General features: G+C 50.0%; 1 protein-coding gene across 1 annotated transcript in view; it reads right to left on the bottom strand.

Annotated features, from left to right (window-relative positions):
• The window catches only part of LOC137417321 (E3 ubiquitin/ISG15 ligase TRIM25-like), a 60,833-nt gene that overhangs the window by 24,076 nt on the left and 20,436 nt on the right, over positions 1–16,321 (bottom strand). Inside the window, exon 4 of the mRNA XM_068103171.2 lies at positions 4,710–4,943. Coding sequence (XP_067959272.2) covers positions 4,710–4,943 — 234 coding nt within the window. The remainder of the gene's footprint in view (positions 1–4,709; positions 4,944–16,321) is intronic.

The raw sequence follows: 16,321 nt of genomic DNA, 5'->3' as shown, positions 1-16,321 counted from the left end.
ACAATCCCCTATCAACCATCACCCTAGCTAACAATACTCACAACCATTCCACACCATCTCTCTGTTCAACTTGGGTGGCCTTGGGTTTTGAGGCATCCCAATTTTCCAAAAAAAACAAACAAACCATCACCCTAGCCAACAGTACCCACGACCAACCTACACTTTCTCCACCCCCGTCCCCCACCCCCCCACCCCCCCCATCCACCATGCCTCACAATCCCCCTACAACCGTCACCCTAGGCAACAATACTCATGACCACCCGACACCACCACGACACAATCCCCCATCAACTATCTCCGTAACTAACGATACTCACAACCACCCCACACCATCCCCCAACAACCATCACCCTAGCTCACAATACCCACGACCAACCCACACACCCAGCCCCCTCCAACATCCCCAATCATTATCGGAATCGGAGCAGCTCGGAATGCACTCTCTATGTACTGTCACCAGCAGGATCACAGTGAGTTCACAATGTGATGTCACTGGCAAACTTGAAAATCAACACTCTAGGGCTTTTTTTGGCACTTTGTGATTCACAAATACAATAAAATCCCCTTCAAATTATACTGTGATTGCTTGTCAATGGTTTTCAGAAGGAATAAAAATTGGGTTCCCCTTTAAGGGTCTTTTTGGTCTTTTGGGTGTTTTGGTCTTCAGGGTCTTTAAGGGTATTTAGGGTCTTTTGTGTCTTTGGGGTCTTTTGGGTCTTTTGGGTCTTTGAGGCCTTTTCGGTCTTTGGGTTATTTGGGGTGTTTTGGGTCTTCTCAGTCTTTTTGGTCTTCGGGGTCTTTTGGGTCTTTTCAGTATTTTAGGTCTTCGGGGTCTTTTGGGTCTTCGGGGTCCTTTCAATATTTCGGGTCTTTGGTGTCTTTTCGGTCTTTGGAATCTTTTGGGTATTTTCGGACTTTGGGGTGTTTTGGGTCGTCGGGGTATTTTGGGTCTTCAGGGTATTTTGGGTCTTTTCAGTCTTTGGGGTCTTCAGGGTATTTTGGGTATTTGGGGTCATTTGGGTGTTTGGGGTCTTTTGGGTCTTTTCAGTCTTTGGGGTCTTTGGGTCTTCGTGGCCTTTTGGGTCTTTTGAGTCTTCGGGGCCTTTTGGGTCTTCAGGGTCTTTTCAGTCTTTGGGATATTTTAGGTCTTTGGGGTATTTTGGGTCTTCAGGGTCTTTTCAGTCTTTGGGTCTTTTTAGTATTCGGGGTCTGTTGTCTTTGGAGTATTTTGGGTCTTTGAGGCCTTTTCAGTCTTTTGGGTCTTCGGGGTCTTTGGGTCTTTTCAGTCTTTGGGGTCTTTTTAGTCTTTTCAGTATTTTAGGTCTTTTAGGTCTTTTCAGTCTTATTCTGTCTGTAAGTTCGTATGTCCTGACGATTTTATCTTAAACTAATTGACGAGGAACCATAAAAGGTCTTTGTCCAAGGACTTCCGGTTGTATATTATTTTTTCATTATGAAAGACCATCTATATATATATATAACACAGTTTGTGTGTGGGTGTGTGTGTGTGTGTGTGTGTGTGTGTGTGTGTGTGTGTGTGTGTGTGTGTGTGTGTGTGTGTGTGTGTGTAATGTTACCGATAGACTCCTAAACGGAGAGGCTCACAAACTTGATATTTGGCACAAACATGGCCATTGAGCCTGGGAAGAACATGGCCGACCTAAAAATTTATTTCATAATATTTTTAAACCATATTTTTACCTCAGCGCATTTCAGCGCGGAATATTATGACCGCAACGGCAGAGCAGCGCACTGATTCGCTCAGAGCGATCACGTGATGTTCCAACTTTGCCGCCATAATCTTACAGTTATGCGTTTGCACGTAATTCAGTTTTTTCACATTTCAGCGAGGAACATTGCCATTCACACCACATAGGTTTTTTTTTCTTTCATCTTTAGATCCATATTTTTAGCCATAATGTAGCGAACGTAGCGTAACGTAACGTAGCTAACGTAGCGTTAGCATAACGTAGCGATCCTTGCTCAGGATCTACGTCAGGTTCGCGAGCGAGTTAGCCAAAACGTAAAAGTGAAAATATATCGATTTTTTTCTTCATATTTACCTCAGCGCATTTCAGCGAGGAACATTATACACGGAATCTCAGCTGGTCGCAGAGCAGCGCGCTGATTCGCTCAGAGCGATCACGTGATGTTCCAACTTTGCCGCCATAATCTCACAGTTATGCATTCGCACGTAATTCAGTTTTTTCACATTTCAGCGAGGAACATTGCCATTCACACCACATAGGTTTTTTTCCACTTTCATCTGATATTTGTGATTTATTTCAAACAAACTGTATTTCCCATCTACACGGCCATGTATTCCTATTAACGTTATGTAAAGTACATAAATTGTGTGGATTACATCATTTGTGAATGTGATCAATTGCCAGTAACCATCTATATCCCTCCCTCCCCTTCCCTCCTACCCATCCCTCCCCTCCCCCTACCCTTCCCCTCCCCTCCCCCTACCCTTCCCCTCCCTTCCCCCTCGACCCTACCCTCTCTCCTTCCCCCCTCCCTTTCCCCCATGCTCCTCCCTTTCCCCCCTACCCCTTCCTTTCTGCCCTACCCCTTTACCCACCCCCTCCCCCACCCCCTCCTCCTCCCTTTCCCCCATGCCCCTCCCTTTCCCCCCTACCCCTTCCTTTTCGCCCCATCCCCCTCCCTTTCCCCCATGCTCCTCCCTTTCCCCCTACCCCTTCCTTTCTGCCCTACCCCTTCCCCACCCCTCCCCCCCTCCCCCTATCCCCCCCTCCCCCACCCCTCCCCCTCCCCCCATCCCCCTATCCCCCCCTCCCCTCCCCCCTCCCCCGCCCGGCAATGCCGGGTACTTCTGCTAGTAGACCTATATGGGTTTTTTTTGTTTGTTTTTGTTTTTGGTTTACATAACGGCAATCTTTACTGAAGAACCGTGAGATAATGCAATCTCGTGAGATTTTGAATTCAGTTTTATCGTGATTTAATTTTAACTTTTTGATTAAAGATTGTGAATTAACTTTAAACTTTGTTTTTTTATATTTACTTTTTTTTCCTTTTTCTTTTTCTATACACGATCATTCCTTTATATACAGGATCATTTTACAGGTATACAGGATCATTTTACAGGTATACAGGAACATTTGAACATTCCTAATTAATCATTAATTATTTGGTTCTTCTGAATCTTTTCAATCTTCTGGGTCTTTTCAGTATTGTGGGTCTTTAAGGGTCATCGGAGTCTTTTGAGTCGTCGGGGTCTTTTGGTTCCTCTCGGTCTTTTGGGTATTTTGGATCTTTGGGTCTTTTCGGTCTTCAGGGTTTTTGGGTCTTTAAAGGTCTTCGGAGTATTTTATGGTATTTGGGATCTTCAGGCTCTTTTGGGTCTTCGTGGTCTTTGGGATATTTTGGATCTTTGGGTCCTTTTGGGTATTTAAGGGTCCTCAGTATATTTTGGGTCTTCAGGGTCTTTTCAATATTTTGGGTATTTTGGGGTCTAAACGGGTTTTCTGGGTCTTCAGGATAGTTTGTGCCTTTGGTATCTTCGGGTCTTTTTGGTGTTCAGGGTCTTTTGGGTCTTTTCAGTCTTTGGGGTCTTTTAGGTCTTTTGCATATTTTGGGTCTTTGGTGTCCATTGGGTCTTCTTATTTATTTTATTTTTTTAATACAAGATTGAGGCTCGTGTAAGAGCTAACATTAATCACAAAAAACATAAACGACACATAAAATATATAATAAAGGTAGCGGGAGACAAGATGGGAAGAGAGAGGGAAGCACACAAGCACAACAACAGTAGAGAACTGGGACATCGCAAGGTCTGTGGGAGGAAGAGGGCTTGGGGGGAGGGGGGAAGGGGGAAGGGGTGGGAAAGGTATTAAACAAATGGACACTGCTAGGATTTCCAGGAAAGAAGTCGGTATTTCAAAAAGGTGGATCTGGGGTGAGTCTTTTTGGTCTTTGGGGTCTTCTGGTTCCTCTGGGTCATTGGGGTCTTGGGGGTATTTAGGGTCCTTGGGGTAGTTTGGGTCCTCAGGGTCTTCTCGGTCTTTTGTGTCCTCGGGGGGGATATGGGGGGGGAAGGGTCTTTTGGGTGGTCTGGGTACTTTAGGTTAAGTATTTCAGATTACAATTGTGGGTGACGTCAAGTCAGATGTCCAACCAATGAATGAAGAGCGGACATACATACAAACAAACACTTGCTCCATTATATATAAAAATGGATGAACATTCTCCAGGTGGTTACACACAGGGCAAATTTGACTACCTCAATATACACGGCACTGGATAAATCAAAATATTCACGATGATCCAGCACATGATGAAAGCCATGATGGCATGGTACCTGGAGGTCCCCGTGAGCACACCTGGGATAAAAGCGTTGACTGGAATGATTGAAAACCTCAACAGTGACCAGGTAGTCGTGCTGTATCACTGCTTTGGAGACCGTGACATGAACTCGCTCTCATCCAAAACATTCATTGTGATAAAACCTAAATCTCACTTCATGATGACGTAAACACACCTGAAAGTGCATTCACTTACTTTTCTCGTCCATTTCATAAATTTTTATTTCCATTTTTATTTTTCATTTTTGAACCATTGTATCGTATACTGCACCTTTACCATCTACCATGACATGTAACAAGGCCTCAACTCGAGACTTATACTTGAATAGTGACAGACTCTCCCTAAACAATATATTGTAATATTACGATTACGATAAACCACACCTGCAGAAAAGAAACGGCCTCCAGCTTCTGCAATGCTCTGTCCATTGTGGATTTTCCTTGACGAAGATTCTCCATCTGCTGCTCCAGTTTCTCCCTCTGCTTCCCAAGAAGAGAAAGCTTCTCCATTTTCCTCTTTTTGATTTCACTCTTCATCAGATCCACAGATACGTTCACCAATTGGCACACCAACATCCGCTTCTCCTCCAACCTGTCCTCGGCATCTCTGCTGGAGTTCTGGGAGGAATCATTGTTTGAATCATTCAAAAATCAAGAAGAAACTTTCAAAGAAAAGGTAGAAACTAACAAAAGGTACAATGGATTATGGCTGATAGGATCAGATCACTGGTACCAACCAGGAGTGGGTTTTGAAGGTAAAATAGTGTGGGCACTTATCTACAAAGCTTAGAGTCCAGGAACCCAATGGGAGATTTCAACATCTAACAAGTCTAAATTATCATTTAAAGATTTCAATTTATTTATTTTCAAAACTGATGCACAAAGAGGAGAAAGTCAAACTAGAAAATATAATTCAAAGCAAATGTGTTGATGGATATGCCTCTGTCCATGTTAGATGTTAACCCGCTGTTACGTTTCATCTCAAAGGTTGCATAAGTTTGTAGCAAGTTTGATTAAAACGCCTTCAGTGGTTCGCCAATTATCGTTGAAAGAAAAAAACATCAATAACTGATGCATGCACGGAAGGAAGAAAGGACAGCCGGAAAAAAATAACCCGAAAACATAATGACTCCCGGCTTTGCATATGGAATTTCAACATGATGAAAGATCAATGTACGAACTGTGACTTCGCCCTTTGATATTGACCCAATAATTAGTGTTCTCCATGTTTTCATAATAAATGTTTGTTGAAAATTTGATGACAAGAGCTCAAGTTATGCACTGGACAGACAGATATACGAACACAGACGAAGAAATTGCAAAACAGAGAATCTCCTGATGTGAGGTTGGGGGTTTTGGAGGAGGGGCTGATTGGGTGGATTCTAGAGTTGGAAACGTGCCTCACCACGGTTTGATTTGCATTTTCAACAACCAAAGCCAAAGATGTCTTTCTCTTTTTTTTTTTTGAAGCTTGAGCGAGTGGGAGTAAGGATGTTGAGCCAAGGAATAACAACGACACGAGCGTGAGGCTGACCTAGATGTCTGTTTTTTTCCATACATGCATACAGTCACGTGAAAAAGTAAGTACACCCCATGTAAAGTTTTGACTTTTTCTACATATTTCAACATACAGCTATTTCATCTTCATTTCAACAATATTGATAGATAAAGGTGATATTGTGGCGGACACAAAAGCCCACTGGCGTGGTGACATCATTCCATGCACCAAGTGGGCGGTGGCCACGCCCGAGGGGTAGGCGTGGCCTCATGATATACACCGGGCGACCAGCCCGGAGGAGTTCAGTGTTACAGTGTAGTCTTACAATAAAGACGTTTATATGTTACCGCTTGTCCGCTTCCTCCTTGCTCACAAGCAGCGCGCGTAACGCCGCGCTTTACTGGTGACCCTCGACGTTGGATCTGCCGTAGCGATCCTTCCGAACACGACGCCATTGCAATGGCCAACGACAAGTCAATGGCGATTAAACTTCCCCGAATTTTGGGAGGCCCAGGCCGAGGTCTGGTTCGTTCAAGCCGAAGCCCAATTTCAGCTTCGGCGCCTCACCAACGACGACCTGCGCTACTGCCATGTCGTCGCCTCCCTCGGGCCCGGCACGGCCGCTTGAGTTGTGTCCGTCCTTCGCCACCCACCGGACGGCCACAAGTACGAGGCACTCAAGCGGCTACTCCTAGCCACGTTCAGCCTCATGGACGACGCACGGGCCGACCGCCTCCTGGATCTCCCCGAGCTCGGTGAGACGTGCCCGTCGGTCCGAATGGACCATATGCTGTCACTGTTGGGCGACGAAGCCCCCGGTTCGCTATTCCGGGCGCTTTTCCGTCGCCAACTTCCAGCGCAGGTTCGCCTCGCGTTGGCCGGGACCGGGCTAACGGAACCCCGAGCATTGGCGGCCGAGGCGGACAAGTACTTCGCCGCTTCGGACACGCGGGCGAGCGTTGGCGTGGCCGTCACGGCCTTCGACGCTGCTGTTCCACAGCATCATCTTCTACAGCACGCTGAGTTTCAGCAGCATGCTGATACGCACCTCGTGAACGCCGCCACGCCCCGCCCACCGCCGCGGCGAAAACCGCCACCGCGGGGAAACCCGTCGACTCCACCGGCCTGGCGGAGCCAGCCGCGCTCCTCCAGCTCCACCACCTGGTGCTGGTTCCACGCCAAGTTCGGCCACGAAGCTCGGCGGTGTCATCCGCCGTGCTCCTTCAACGGGTCGGGAAACGCCCGGGCCGGCGCTCAATTGTGGCGATGAGCGCCGGCCGTTCGAGCAGCCTGCTGTTCATAACGGACACCTTCTCCGGGCGCCGTTACCTGTGCGACACGGGAGCACAGGTGAGTGTCATTCCCGCCGGCACGTCAGACAAGCACGCCGCGGGTGGGGACCCCGCGCTGCTTGCCGCGAACGGGACGCCCATCCGTACGTACGGAAAACGCTGCCTCTCTCTGCGGTTTGGAGGGCAGGTTTTCCGATGGACGTTCGTCACCGCCGACGTGCCCATGGCACTGCTTGGCGCAGACTTCCTGTGCGCTAATGGGCTCCTGGTCGACGTCAAGCGCAGACGGCTTGTCCAGGCCGAGACGTTCAGCTCGCTCGCATGTGCGTTGCCCAGCTCAACGAGCGGCTTGCCAAGCGGCTTGCCGAACGATTCGGTTCCGGCCACGTTGGTCTGTACGCTTCCGGCAGCGGACGCATTCACCCGCCTCCTCGCCGGCTTCCCGGCCCTCACGCGGCCCACCTTCTCGGCGGGGGCCGTCAAGCACGGGGTGGCCCATCACATCCCCACTGTCGGGCCACCGGTCTACGCCCGGGCATGCCGCCTCGAGCCGACGAAGCTGGCGGTGGCAAAAGCGGCGTTCGCTACCCTGGAGCGACTCGGCATCGTTCGGCGCTCAGAGAGCGCTTGGGCGTCGCCGCTGCACATCGTGCCGAAGCCCGGCGGGGGATGGCGACCGTGCGGGGACTATCGCCGTCTCAATGACGCCACGACTCCCGACCGCTACCCCGTCCCCCACATTCAGGACTTTTCCGCCCGTTTGGCGGGCAGGTCCTTCTTCTCGAAGGTGGACCTCATACGCGGCTACCATCAGGTCCCCGTCAGGCCGGAGGACGTCCCGAAGACGGCGGTCATCACGCCATTCGGACTCTTCGAGTTCCTGCGCATGCCCTTCGGTCTGAAGAATGCGGCTCAGGCGTTCCAGCGACTGATGGACAGCGTCCTGCGCGACTTGGATTTTGTCTACGTCTACCTGGACGATATCCTCGTCGCCAGCGCGTCCCGCGAAGAGCACCGACGCCACCTCCGCACGCTCTTCGAACGCCTGGGCCAGCATGGCCTGATTGTGAACCCCGCAAAGTGCCGGTTCGGCGCCGCCACAATCGATTTTCTGGGGCACCGTGTCACCAGGCACGGAGCCGTCCCCCTGCCGGCCAAGGTGGAGGCGGTGAAGGGGTTTCCGCGCCCCCGCACGATCAGAGGGCTGCAGGAGTTCCTGGGCATGGTGAACTTTTACCATCGGTTCCTGCCCCGTATCGCCCAGCTCCTGCGCCCCCTGCACGAAGCTCTCCGAGGTAAGCCGGGCAAAGGCGACGTTACCTGGACCGAGCAGATGGACACGGCGTTCACGGGCGCGAAGCTCGCCTTGGCTAACGCCACCATGCTCGCGCACCCGGCACCCGATGCACCGATCGCCCTCACCACCGATGCCTCGGACTACGCGGTGGGCGCGGTGCACGAGCAATGGGTGTGTGGAGCTTGGCAACCGCTGGCGTTCTTTAGCCGGCAGCTTCGCCCACCCGAACGCCGTTACAGTACCTTCGACCGCGAGTTGCTCGGACTTCACTTGGCGGTCAGGCACTTCCGCCATCTGCTCGAGGGCCGGGCGTTCACTGCCTTCGTCGACCACAAGCCGCTGATCTTCGCGATGGGCAAGGTCACCGAGCCGTGGTCGGCCCGGCAGCAGCGTCACCTCTCGGCCGTGTCCGAGTACACGACGGACATCCAGCACGTCGCGGGGATGGAGAACCCGGTGGCGGATTGCCTTTCCCGGGCCGTCGCCCACGCAGTCCACCTCGGCATCGACTATGCCCGGATGGCAGCGGACCAGGCCGCTGACCCCGACGTCCAGGCCTTGCGGACCGCCGTCACGGGCCTCCGCGTCACCGAGGTGCCGTTCGACAGCGCGGGCGCGGCCCTCTTGTGCGACGTCTCCCTCGGGCGTCCTCGCCCCATTGTGCCCGCGGGCTGGCAGCGCCAGGTGTTTGACGCCATCCACGGCCTGTCCCACCCGGGCGCGAGGGCCTCCCAAAGGCTGATCGCCGACAAGTTCGTCTGGCATGGCCTCCGGAAGGCCGTCCGCGGCTGGGCCAGGACATGCCTCGCGTGCCAGCGCGCCAAGGTGCACCGGCACACCCAGGCCCCGTTGGCCCCGTTCACGGTGCCGGAACGCCGGTTTGACCACGTCCACGTGGACCTGGTGGGACCTCTGCCCCCCTCGCGGGGTTTCACCCACGTCCTCACCATGGTGGACCGCACCACCCGGTGGCCGGAGGCCGTGCCCTTGGCGTCGACAACGGCGGCCGATGTCGCGCAGGCTTTCATCGCCACCTGGGTCGCCCGGTTCGGCGCCCCCTCAGACATCTCATCCGACCGCGGCCCCCAGTTCACCTCGGAGCTCTGGGGGGCGGTTGCGCAGGGGCTCGGGGTCCGGCTGCACCGAACCACGGCCTACCACCCCCAGGCTAACGGCCTGTGTGAGCGATTTCACCGCTCATTGAAGGCCGCGCTCCGGGCCACCCTCCGCGACGGCGGCTGGGTCGACAGGCTCCCCTGGGTCCTGCTGGGCCTCCGGACGGCGCTCAAGGAGGACCTGCGCGCATCCGCGGCGGAGTTGGTCTTCGGGCAACCGCTGCGGGTGCCGGGCGAGTTCCTCCCCGACTCCACGGCACCATGGTCCGCGGCACAGCAGCGCTCCGCTCTGCAAGAGACCGCCCAGAGGTTCGCCCCGGTGCCAACGGCATGCCACGGGCACCCACCGACGCACGTCGCCCCGGAGCTTCGCACGGCGGAGTACGTCTTCGTCCGCCACGATGCCCATCGGACACCACTGCGGCCCCCGTACGACGGGCCTTTCCGCGTGCTGGAGACCGGGGCGAAGCACTTCACCCTGGACATCGGCGGTACTCCTGACCGCGTTTCGGTAGACCGCCTCAAGCCGGCCCACCTCGATGTGGACCATCCACCGCCAGTGGCCCGACCCCCACGTCGGGGCCGCCCTCCTGCGGGCGGACCCCCGGCACCGCCCAGCCCCGCCGCCACGGCGCCCCCCGGTCCTGCACCCATCCCAGGGGCAGCCAGGGGCATCCCACCTGGTATCCCTGCACCCCGGACGCCGCCGATCGCCAGGGGGCGCTTCGGCCGGGTCATTCGTCTGCCCCACAAACTGGCCCTCCAGGTGCGCGGGAATTCTGGGGGGGCGCGTGTGGCGGACACAAAAGCCCACTGGCGTGGTGACATCATTCCACGCACAAAGTGGGCGGTGGCCACGCCCGAGGGGTAGGCGTGGCCTCATGATATACACCGGGCGACCAGCCCGGAGGAGTTCAGTGTTACAGTGTAGTCTTACAATAAAGACGTTTATATGTTACCGCTTGTCCGCTTCCTCCTTGCTCACAAGCAGCGCGCGTAACGCCGCGCTTTAATATAATATAACAAATATCATCAAACATTTACATTTTGTCGTCCATTGTATAATTTAAATAAACATAAATGCAAATTTCACATGTGGAAAAATTAAGTACACCCCTACATTTATCACTACTTCAAACACCTAAAATTAGAATCAGGCACACCAGCTCAGGTGCAAATGATTAGAACATCGCTAGAGAGGATCTTGGAGGAACCTGTCTTATTTAAACCTCAGACATTTAGTTTGGTTTGCTCTTTGTTGTTGAAGTGTGCGGCGTCACCATGCCGAGATCAAAAGAGGTCTCTGAGGCCTTCAGAAAGAAGGTTATAGATGCCTACGAGTCTGGGAAGGGATTTAAAAAGATCTCCAAACAATTTGAAATCAATCATTCGACTGTCCGGAAGATCATCTACAAGTTGAGAAAATTCCAAACTACTGCCAACTTGTTCAGGCCAGGCCGCCCCAGCAAGTTCAGCCCGAGAGCAGACCGCAAGATGCTGAAAGAAGTCTCGAAGAACCCCAGAATGTCATCACGGGACCTACAGGTAGATCTTGCCACTGTTGATGTCAAATTGCATGAGTCTACCATTAGAAAGAGGCTGCACAAATTTGATCTACATGGGAGGTGTGCCAGGAGGAAACCTTTGCTGTCCAGAAAGAACATCAGGGCAAGACTAAAGTTTGTCAATGAACACCGAGGCAAAGACCAGCACTTCTGGAACAATGTGCTCTGGACAGATGAGTCAAAGGTAGAGCTATTTGGCCACAGTACCAGAAGACATGTTTGGCGAAAACCAAAGACAGCATTTGACCACAAGAACCTGATACCAACTGCAAAGCATGGTGGTGGAAATATCATGGATTGGGGCAGCTCACCATCATATAATCCACTATGAATTCTTCATTGTACCAGAGGGTGCTTGAGGATAATGTGAGGCCATCTGTCAGAAAGTTGAAGCTCAACCGAAGGTGGACCTTGCAACATGACAATGACCCTAACCATACCAGTAAATCCACCAAGGAATGGCTGAAAAGAAAGAAATGGAGGGTTCTGGAATGGCCAAGTCAAAGCCCGGATCTAAATTCCATCGAGATGTTGTGGGGGGATTTGAAACGAGCTGTGCATGCAAGAAACCCCTCAAATATTGCACAGCTGAAAGAATTCTGCATGGAGGAGTGGGCAAAAATTTCTCCCAGTCGATGTCAGAGACTGGCAGACAGTTATAAGAAATGCCTACTTGAGGTTGTTTCTGCCAAAGGGGGCAATACCACCTATTAGAGCCAAGGGTGTACTTACTTTTTCCACATGCGAAATTTGCATTTATGTTTATTTAAATTATACAATGGACTACAAAATGTAAATGTTTCATGATATTTGTTATATTATATCACCTTTATCTATCAATATTGTTGAAATGAAGATCAAATAGCTGTATGTTGAAATATGTTGAAAAAGTCAAAACTTTACATGGGGTGTACTTACCTTTTCACGTGACTGTATATATACAGTCACGTCCGTAATCCAGGGGTTAAGACCCCTGGTTACGGACGGCCGACTGAGCTTTAACTCCGAGGCATTTACAACTATTGCGGTGTTATCTCTTCATGGCGTGTGAGGGAAACGGAGGTCCCTGGTCTTATTTCAATGGACGGCCGCGAAGAGGGTTTTCCAATCCCACAAACAAATAAACGTACAAGGCAAATCAACAATACAACAAATGAAATACAACAAATAATTGTTTAATTAAAAGAAATGCAATACGATAAAAAGAATGTTTAGGTAAAATAAATCATACAGTGAGACGTCTCCACTCAGACACATGAAACAGACACGGGGAAAGATTAAATAAATAAAATAATGTTTCTGCCGGCCGGCACCTAACTCTGATCTCGACGAGCACTTGGTGGGGTCGCCTCAAACCACTGCGTGGGAAACGCAGAAGATGGTGTGGAGTCGAGCCCGTAGCCAGCAGTCAGGGTGAGGCAAGCAGACAGGATAGCCTCCTTATGATGGGAGTTGTCCACAAAAACTCCCCCACAGCTCTGATGTTTCTCTCAGGTGCACACGACACGAAGCGCAGCCGTCAAGAAGCCAGTTTAAGGAAAAGCCAAAAATGCACCCGCTCACCATGCAGCCAGTTCAAGGAAAAGCCAAAAATGTGCCCGCTCTTCACACAGCCAGCACCAGAGAGAGTGAAAGGGGCGGTTGCTTCGCCTTTTCTTTCCCCGTCCTAGAAAGTTCCCTCTGACTCCAATCACCAAGCGTGACTCGATCATACCATCATTCCACAACCAATCGTCCATCAGGGCATGACCTCACAGCCATTCTTGACGCCCATCGAGAAGGTTCGGCTGGGCAGGGAAGTAGTGTCTGGGTACCGTCGGCGATCGGGTTGTTCTAATTATGTGCCGAGTGCATGGCTGGTCGAGTGAATGTTATAAGAACAAAGGGAAAAATCACAAGGGCAATTACAAATTGGGAATTTATCCTTATGCCCTACCTAATTAGCATAACTCCACCCCTCGCGTGGAGACAAACACTTACATGGACATTCGGCCCTAACTTAGATACATGAAGATTCTTCTTCGTGACATTCGGGGCACGCTACTCTATACAAATATATTTCAACGAAGGTATTTCATTACCTACTCCCACACACGTAACAAGATATATATATACAGGGGGCTGCAAAAGTAGGTATACAGTAAGGATTATACCAGTATATTATTGTCCACAGGTAACAATTTGAAACCGATCTTCACGAAACTTCACCAAATGGTAAAGTTCATGGTCCGACAAAATCCTATATATTTTTGGTGTATTTGGTGTATATATAAATATTTGTATTTGGTGTAATTTTGGTGTATATATAAATATATATATATATACGTATAATGAATTGGTGTATTTGTTATTCTAGTGAAACTAAAGTTCCCAGAGTTTCCCACGGAAATTCAATAAAATACTCTCCTAATTAAATTTGTGTTGTTGACACCAAATCACGACAACTTCAACATATGATCTTCACAATACATATTACTCGATCACACCTGGAAAAAACCCAGGCAGTGTATAAGCACAAGAGCCAATTGAGGCCTGAAGGCCAATTATTATCTGGGGTCAATTAATTTTTGTCCAAACATAGCCATCGACCTTCCTCTGGATGAAAGAGGTCATGCAAATATTGGTTGCACTGATTCCTATAAGGTCCAAATCTATAAACAACCAAACAAACAAACTTTCTTCTTTATATAATGGACAACAGAGAACACACACTCTGGGTGGATCGAGTTTGCGCATTATTGCTGAAAAAACTATCGTCTATGTTTTGCAAGACGTCTACAGATGTTTGTGTGGTGTACTCTTCAAAGGTTCTAGATGGTCCAAGGATACATTCCAATATGAGTTAGTGTCTAAAGCCGTGGTTCTCAAACTTTTTTGGACTACCGCCCCCTTCTGCCCTCTTGGACCGGCCCAATGCCCCCCTTGTCCTATCGTTTGTGGTCGGACACCAGAATTTATGTAGATAGGAAGCAAAAATAACAGAAGCCAAATATTTTCTGAATAATATTTTACTTTATTTTACTTTACTTTACTTTTTATTTTATTTTGCACGACCTACAATGTTTCAGCAGAACAGGTCCAGGTGAGGCAAGCTGGGAATCTGTTATCACAGGCCCAAATACCGTTAGTGTGAAGGGTGGGCCTGGTGACTCGCTGCGAGATTACGAACGTCTGGCTCCATCTCAGTGAGGTAGAGACGCAGATCGCCCCTCTTGGTAATGTTCTTATCAGTAAAGTACTTCTCCAACGTTTGGAAGATCCCTTCGTATCGGTCTGGAGAGCGCGGGCAAACAACATTTCTTCCACCATTTCCTGATCACGGATGAAGCGAACGTAGCAGAGTAACAGAGCCTCACTGTCACGCAAAGTGGACTCATCCAGCTGGATGGCGAAGTGTGTGCTTCTCAGCTCACTACACAGCTTATCTTCTACATCGGATGACATTTCATCAATCCGCCTGGCCACGGAATCATTGCTGAGCGCAATCGACGAGAGAACTGGATTCGGATCCTGGACCATAACGGTTTTTATCACTTCCCCAACAGCTGGTTTGATCAACTGTTCACCGATTGAATATGGTTTTCCAGATCTGGTGATGAGCTATGACAGCTTATACGACGCTTCCAGTCCTTTATCCACGAGCTTTTGGCTGGCTTTGAACATCGTCGTTACCGTGGATCGCTTCTCAAATTTCTCTTTCAGCGATTGGAAATAGCTGACCTCTGTGCGAGCCTTATCACTGTGCTTTTTACTCAGGTGCTCACTCAGTCGAGATGGTTTCATTGCTTCATTGGACAGTGTGGTACCACACAACAAACACATCGGTAACTGTTTGTTCGTCGGAGATGGAATGAATCCATACTTGATGTATTCAACGGAATACTGACGACACTTTTTCTTTGAGGCCGACATCTTGAAGCCGACCGGACATGAAGCTTTTTTGAATAACGAAATCAACACGCCAAAATGTCGAAAGACAAACATCAGCGCTAACACTGACTGTTCATACCTTGCCCAATGTCTGTGCTGGCCAGGCCAGGCTGTAAAGTTCAACCAGGCACATTGAATAGTCCAGCACAAATAGAGTGTATTATATCCCGTATAAAAAGATTCTTGCAAGCCGATTGGTTGAAATGGCACCACGTAACAAAAATTCGTGTTGTACTATTGGCCGCATTGGCGGCCAATAGTATTTCGCTGGTGTCATACACTATCATGTTTGTTGCGGGAGTATGTATGAACAAGAAAATACCTACACGACATCAGCGAATATGTGATCATAAAAACCATGCGGAGGGGAAAAGAATGTGGTCGTTGGATGACCAATTTGCCAAATGGTGCCGGGTAACCTGTTCAGACAGCAGGAAGCCCAATGAACGCTCCAAATCGCCGCTGCTCCTCTAAATCGCCAGTGCCCCCCAAATCATTGCCAGTTCCCCCCTACCGCCTGTGGACTCTGGAGCGCCCCCCTGAAAGTTCCCAGCACCCACTGGGGGGCGGTAGGGACCACTTTGAGAACCTATAGTCGAAAGGGTCAAAAGGGTCTAATCTCTCATGCATGTAAAAAGCATGTAAAAAAAAGCATCTTAGAGATCTTTAAAGGCTGAGGTGGTTGATGAAAATATCCCGAGGACAATCCCCAGGTCGGATTTGGTCTGTGTGCCAAATTTGGTGGTTGTCCGCCAAGTGATCTTTGCAAAAAATGCAAACACACACAGACAGACAGACAAATTGTATTTATTAGATAATTATTTATTCTAAGCAATTGGTATTACAGGATGTAATTTTTTTTGACAGGTCATATTTATAAAGGGGCCCACAAAGCGAAAATAAATAATCTTACTATAATTCACCAAATCTCCGTCCGTCTGCCTGTCCGTCCGTCCATTCGAAGGTACCGCAAAAATGGCTGAACCGATCGCAACAATATTTTGGGTTTGTAATCCTGGGATCTCCTGGAGTAAAATAGGGTATATTGTTTTTCCAATTTCAGCTTTGGCCTCCAGCATTTTCAGGTTTGGGCTCCCGCATAAGGTTATTTTCCCGGGTGCCGCACAAATGGCTGCACCGATCGCTGCACAGTTGCACCGATCGGCTGCACCGATCGGACTCGGTGACCTCGGACAAAGACCTTTTACAAGGACATGGGTTGAATCCCTGCTTGAGAGAATGCCAACCCCCTCCCGCCATCACGGTCGTCTCTCCAACTCACAATCCCACGAGATATGC

This window comes from Myxine glutinosa, chromosome 1, assembly GCF_964187855.1.
Source record: "Myxine glutinosa chromosome 1, kmMyxGlut1.1, whole genome shotgun sequence".
In the NCBI taxonomy this organism is placed as follows: Eukaryota; Metazoa; Chordata; class Myxini; order Myxiniformes; family Myxinidae; genus Myxine; species Myxine glutinosa.
This window is presented reverse-complemented; position numbering and strand designations above follow the sequence as displayed.